This window comes from Formica exsecta, unplaced genomic scaffold, assembly GCF_003651465.1.
Source record: "Formica exsecta isolate Colony F162 unplaced genomic scaffold, ASM365146v1 scaffold826, whole genome shotgun sequence".
NCBI lineage: Eukaryota > Metazoa > Arthropoda > Insecta > Hymenoptera > Formicidae > Formica > Formica exsecta.
The window spans coordinates 101,958-108,779 of NW_021853596.1; the positions used below are offsets into that span (position 1 = coordinate 101,958).

At 32.2% G+C, this 6,822-nt stretch overlaps 2 protein-coding genes across 10 annotated transcripts in view; one reads left to right on the forward strand and one right to left on the reverse strand.

Moving 5' to 3' along the window:
* Positions 1-5,477, reverse strand: part of LOC115244589 (venom allergen 2-like) — a 36,766-nt gene extending 31,289 nt beyond the window's left edge. Inside the window, exon 1 of one of the 2 annotated variants that reach the window (XM_029822354.1) lies at positions 5,297-5,477. In XM_029822354.1, the coding sequence (XP_029678214.1) occupies positions 5,297-5,464 (168 nt within the window). In that variant the 5' untranslated portion in view covers positions 5,465-5,477. The remainder of the gene's footprint in view (positions 1-5,296) is intronic. The other variant, XM_029822356.1, reaches the window with a different exon arrangement.
* LOC115244587 (protein sprint) overlaps positions 1-6,822 on the forward strand; it is a 129,106-nt gene that overhangs the window by 73,586 nt on the left and 48,698 nt on the right. The window contains exon 1 of one of the 8 annotated variants that reach the window (XM_029822346.1): positions 5,682-5,811. The exons of 5 other annotated variants lie outside the window; for them this stretch is intronic. The gene's annotated coding sequence lies outside the window, so the exon portion shown is untranslated. 2 more of the 8 variants (XM_029822345.1, XM_029822344.1) reach the window with 2 other exon arrangements.

Here is a 6,822-nt window from a genome sequence, read left to right on the forward strand (position 1 = left end):
AAGAGCGAAGGAAAAATCATCCGAGCTCGCGCGGAGGGAAATCGCGTCACGTACGCAGTGACGTCCCTCCTCTCGCCGCCCGACCTTCTTCCCGGCCTTTGGTCTTGGGGCTGATTGCTTTTTGAATCGGAAAATCTCGCGCGCCGCATTGAAAAACGCCAAATGACATGTCTCCCGATTCAGCGGGGATCAGGGAAGGAAGTCGCTCTTCGGGAGAAAAGAGGCTTCGCATATTTTCTCAGATATTATTTTCCAGCTAAAAAGAAATGAAGAAAAGAATCTCGCTTTTAAATTATTAAATGAATGTCGATTTTTTATTAATAAGTTTTTATTGATTTCCTTTTATTAACATTTTATTTTTTAAAAATGGGTTTTTTAAATATTATATCAGCACATTTTCTTTTACCAACAATTTATTTTAATTTGTTTATTAATTTTTTTATTAAAATTCAATTTGTATGATTAAATAAATTTGAGTAATAAAAGGAGAGTTAATTAAAAATAATAAATTGTAATTTATTCTTCAAACAATATATTCATGAATTATAAAAAATTTTCCTGATCACTTTCTGATCATTGATCATAGCTGAAGAACAAAACTGGCATGTCGTGCGAATTGTATATCTGTGCATACATGTGAATCTCGCGTTGTCATGCGCCGTTGTTTTTTTTTTTACGAGCGAAAGTTTGTTGTATGGCGTATTCGTTGAAAAATTAGAAACGCGGAGAAAACAGTTAACTGTTATGCATACACGCAATTCGCCACTGTGACTGCAGTTACTGCGTGCAATTATCTCGCTGGGAACTGGGAAAAGGCTTTTGTAACCACGCGAGATTATATATGTATATATATAATATTAAAATATTTGAAATATATTATTTAATATTTAAAATGTCTACGACAAAGTTTTCATTATAAATATGTATTTATATACATTTAATTTGAAATACGCATTGAATTAATGACTGCCTCGCTATGGCGAGATAATATTTCCACAACTGCTATGGCGAGATAATATTTTCATAACTGTAGTCGCAATTAGCAAATTAAAAAATTATCTTTTTCAATTATTTATTAACGAACCTGTTATACCACGATTTAGACACGACACGTATAGAATTATAATGCAATATAAAATAATATCTATTAGATGCGGTATAATTAATATCCAGAGTATCTTCTTTCTTATTTAAAATATAAACAAATAATAATATTGCGTAAAGAAAGCAAAGAAAAAAAATCTATATTTACTCTGCAAACACACACTGTCATATCGTTAGCGATTATAAACATATTTTTTTTTATAAAAAAGGAGAAAGATTATCTCTCGCATCGGTAGATATTTTCATCGCTTATGTATGGTGTACATATATGGGGTGATTACTTGACAGCACACTCGTCTCCCCATAATTTTCCCTCTGCAACCCTTCTGCTCGTTCCAGCGGCACTATCATGCGCTACCGAGCAACAGAAAAGGGAGAAAGAAAAGCTCCGACGGAAAGTTTGCCTGCAGAAAAACCCGTTCGTTCAAAAATGACAGGGCGAACGGTTTTTCGTGATCTCTTTACGACCCTTTTTGGGCTGCGACCATTTCTTTGACCGAAATTTTTTAACATCCGGCCATCTCTTTCTGCCTCTTCAATTTTTGTTCTGTATCTTTAGTAAATGGTATGAAACACATAAAACTTAATTAAAACTTTTCTAATGTAATTATATAACTCATATATTAAAAACTAAAATTAATATATGAAATATGTATATGTATAGTTTTCAAAATTACAATTAAAAAGTGAAATATTTTAAAATTAGCAATTAAAATTTGAAATTTAGAATTACACAATTCAGAATTAAAAATTAAAATTAAAATCTTTCTTCTTATTATTTTTTTCTTTTTTACATTACCGATTAAAAAAGATATTTTTACATGCTTATTTAACGTTTTTGCGTATCGATTTTCCGTATTTTTTTATACTTTAAATTTTTCATAGCTTTAGAAACGTGAAACGTACGGTTAAAGTTTTGACAGTCTATGACGAGAGCTACACTATCAACAACTCACCTGAACCCTAACAGCGAGTGGTGCGCGTAATCCTTTGAATTTATACTCTTATGAAGTCTGGCTCCGGTTCGCCACCCACTACCCACGAAAATGGTATATTTTTACGTCCGGTCGGCTATATATATGTATATATTTCTGAGAAACTTTGAAGACGAGAAAGTTTTACGCGAATTTTTTCCTACACCTGAGTCCTCGTGCTTTTAAGAACGTTTACATTATACTTGAGGAAAAATACTGAGAAAATACAAGGATTTATTTTCAATCTAAATACAATCACAAAAAATATGCATAACGGCGTCTAAGAAAAATATATAATTTGCAAGAATTTTAATACAATATTTTATATCTTTATACATATATACATATATGCAATAAGAATATAATATTTATTAATGAATTTTTTATATTTTTTATATAATTAATTTTCTGATTTTGTAAATTTAAGAATATTTATTTAAATATTATCATTTTTATTAAAACAATTATCACACAATATTATATTACTTGTGCCAGTTTATGTATTTCTTATATTATTATTTCTATTTTTTATTTATTATTACATTATTGAATTATCATCATTATTATATTTTAGTTGCTGTTAAATCTATTATTATATATATGTATATATGATATATATAGTCTCTCAATACAAAGAGGGAGGCGCTTTTTTATTCTCTCCGCAATTCTCTCATATCAACTATGATCTCTCTCAAAGTCTCTCGCGTATACTCGAGTTCCATTCATCTCGGCATTGATCCATGCGGCCGGCGGCACTTCTTTGGGCCGAGGGAGTACATAGATATTCTTAAGTTGTGAAGAGAGTGCGCGCGCGGGTGGCTGGATTAGAAGGAAGGTTGTAAAGGGGATCTACGTCGCGAGGAAGCAAGAAGCACCACCGGGGCTGAAGAGATTTGTGGCGAGGGCATGGATTTTACTGGCGCGGAGCAAGCATCGAACTCTCGCTTCCCCCCACGAATCCTTCCGTGAGAAAAAGTTATCACGCCGGAGACCGGAAGACAAACGATCATTCGTAAAGAGCCTCGCACCAAATTGCAAAAAGCCCACGAGCTTTGCAATCGAAAAGATCAAATCAAAGCGCGAGAAAATCATTTTTTTTTCTGCTTGGATGTATTAATTTTTTGAAGGATACGCAATCAAAGGGTTGCTAATCTAATTAGAATTCTTATCATTAAATTTTTTAAGACATACATTCTCACAAGTTGAATAATATTTAATTTTGATTATATTTTTCCATTAAATATCATTTTATATATATTTTATATTTTCCTTATTTTATACATACATACATACATACATACATACATACATACATACATATATTTCTATTACCACTTACAATTAGATCACATTATTAATTATTTTTGTTATTAAATTCTTTGTTTTGAAAACTCGTAAATATTAATATGAGCGATAAATCATATTTTTCGGAATTTTTGATAATATTTGAGAAAAATATCTGCTGTATCTAATTGTAAGTGCTTATCTTTCTTTCTCTCTCTCTCTCTCTCTCGGAAAGTGACAAAATATGTAACGTTCTAGATTAGAAAAAAATTGTAGAACTTGGTATTTCATAATGTGTATAAGAGTACATTGACTTCAAAATTGCAGCAGGAGCTTTACGCTGGACAGCATCGAAATTGCGTTGAATCAGGTGGTTTCCGGAAGGTTGAACAGACCGACCGAGCGCGAAAAGCATTTACGATTTCCACTGTCCGAACACGAAAGAAACTCTCGCGCATCGCCGGAAGAAAAAGCTTTTATTGCCATCCCATTCACGAAATGTATAGCAATATATACCGTGTAAATTGTTCAACCTACATATATTTAGTAGTAGAAGTAATCTATAATCTCTTTTTTATCTTTAATGTAATCTCTCTTTCGAAAAAGATTACAAAATAATTATAGTTAAACTTTTATTAGTTTACTTTAAAAATTATCAAATTCACATTTATTTTTTTTTTTTTTTTTTTTGGAAATGATAAGTATGATAAAACTGTATGTTGTTTGCCTTATATAGTATATATACATCTTAGAAAATTCATCTTTCTTGTGGACTTGAATTTTTCTCAATAAACGGAATATTAAATTTAATTAATTAATTTTAAATTATATTTATATCACTTAAATATTTCTTGAAGTAAAGTTTGGCTTGATGGTTTCGGGACATGCTGCAAGATATGCTAACACATTGCAAATACTATTAGAAAGAGAATATATCGACGGCATGCACGATAATCAGTGCGTGTCGACATTGCAACGGATAAATAATGCATTGTATTTCACAGAGTAACTTTCAGGTCAATATCTATATAACTCGACACGATTTTCGATACTTACGGCACAGGATCGTTGCAAAAGCAACTTCCAAATACATAAAATGATTGTTATTTCCCCCTATTATTTGTTTATCGAGTGTCACGATTTAAATTGTTTTGTCTGATATTGGGTCTGTCTTAATAAAACATATTCAATATTAATTTCTTCGATGAATTAATTTTTATTTGAACGAATCAATGATTTATCTTTATTATTATTATTATTAATAATCGCTCTAAATTAATGGGACTGATAATACTACATAATAAGATAAGATGTCCTTTTTTTATGAAGTAGTAAATTACATTGCATTTGCTATGATGTGTATTTTGGAGCAAATTAAATTTTATATTCCAATTTTATATTCATGATTAAATAAATGGAAAGTGCATTGCACTTCACACAAAAAAAATTAAATAGTTATAAAATTTTGAATAAAATTTCTGATATAATAGACATTTTCTGTTTGTCACTATTGTTAGTACATTTGAACGTAAATTAATTCAATTTCTTCAATATTCATTCTTCAATAGATCTTCGAGATCTGTTTTTTTCTTTTTTTCCAAAAGTTTTTCCTTTTTTTATCAATAAATACTATTTGTTATATTAAGTCACGGGGAAAATTTCTATAGAATTAAAATGTTATAATATATTGAAATTTTATCTACGACAATGAGGCTACGACAATGTTTAAAAGTTTCCGCGGAAACGGAAGCAGTATATATATTGGCGAAAAGAGGGGAATAAGATGGGAAAGGTTATTGCGTTCCAAAAGGAAGGCATTCATAAAATTAGATGAGAGAGAAATTAGAAAGTTATAGCTAAATATATATCAATCAATTTCGATATCAATATCAAATCGTTAATTCCGCTTTCCCGTGACACTCGTTAATACTCACCTCCAGTAACGATGAGGGAGGAGGGATGACAGGAGCGTCCAGACTCCAGACGTAACAGATGACCGCGACAACGTCGGTCCATCTTTGCCGGACCGGTTCGGTGCAGTTCGTATGGTCGCTACGATCCATGGTCCCTATGGTGACGGTCAGTAGTAGCGGATCGAGCATCTCTAGAATGAAGCCTGCGTGACGCGTCTGCGCACTCCGACGCACCTAGCTCCCCCACCCCCTCCCCTCCTATACCACCGCCGCTCTTTCGCGACGCGAAGGGTCCATCGGCTCCTCGCGCGGCCGGCAGTCACTGGCGTCGTTCTCGTACCGGTTTACGTGTCGTCGCGACGCTGCCGGCAGTGCGTCGCCGACGGGCGTCCACGGCGCGTCCCGTCGTCGCCGTCGTACTCATCATTGCGTTCGATAGTGCGTGAAAAAGAGACGAAAAGAAAAGAGATACGGTACGCTGTGCTCGATTCGGTCGGATTGGTTGGTTGGTGACGTCACAACAATAGCATACGAGAGTAGGTTTCAAATGATATCGGCCCTTTCTTGACCTTGGTCCTCTCGGAGATACGACTACGATATAATCCGCTCCGATCTATATAATTTACATATGTCGAGAGTTGCGGATTTTATTAGTGAACTATGTCGGTTGCAAAGTAGATAGGTATTTATTTATTTTATTTGCTTAATATAATTATAATTAATTATATAATTTATAAGTCACGGGGAAAATTTCCATAGAATTAAAATGTTATAATATATTGAAATTTTATCTACGACAATGAGGCTACGACAATGTTTAAAAGTTTCCGCGGAAACGGAAGCAGTATATATATTGGCGAAAAGAGGGGAATAAGATGGGAAAGGTTATTGCGTTCCAAAAGGAAGGCATTCATAAAATTAGATGAGAGAGAAAGAAGAAAAATTGATTTAGATTCTTCCTATCTATTCGTATACGATACGATATCGTGTTTAGAGATATCTCATGATTGGAGCAGAAAATTATGAAGCCCAGTCTTGACGGATATTCCGATCTTTGTAATAGATCTGTTGTCTCTGTTTTTAGTTTAGCCTTAGATTATATTACGAAATGAGAAATGAATTTATCTTCAGATATTGAGAGAAAAGGAAAAGATAATATACGTCTCAATTGACTGAATTTAATTTTTTATTTTTATATATTCTTGCTTTTATGAAGGTCATTAATCCACAGGCTAACAATAAATCGTACGATAAATAAAAAGTAAAATTTATCGCGATATTTCATTTAATGCAAACATTTGATATTTATATTAAAAATAGGAGAAAAATAGAATATTTTGAAAAATCATTGACTACATTTATGAAAAAAAGATGTAACGCATAAGATATATATTTTTCTTGCTTATTACACATATAGAATTACAGTTTTTTATATACAGAATTGCAGTTTATTTCGAATCTTGTAATGCACTACGAATATTTAAATATATTAAAATAAAGATTTAAGAAAATTAAGAAAATAATTACAATTTTTTTATAAAAATGCA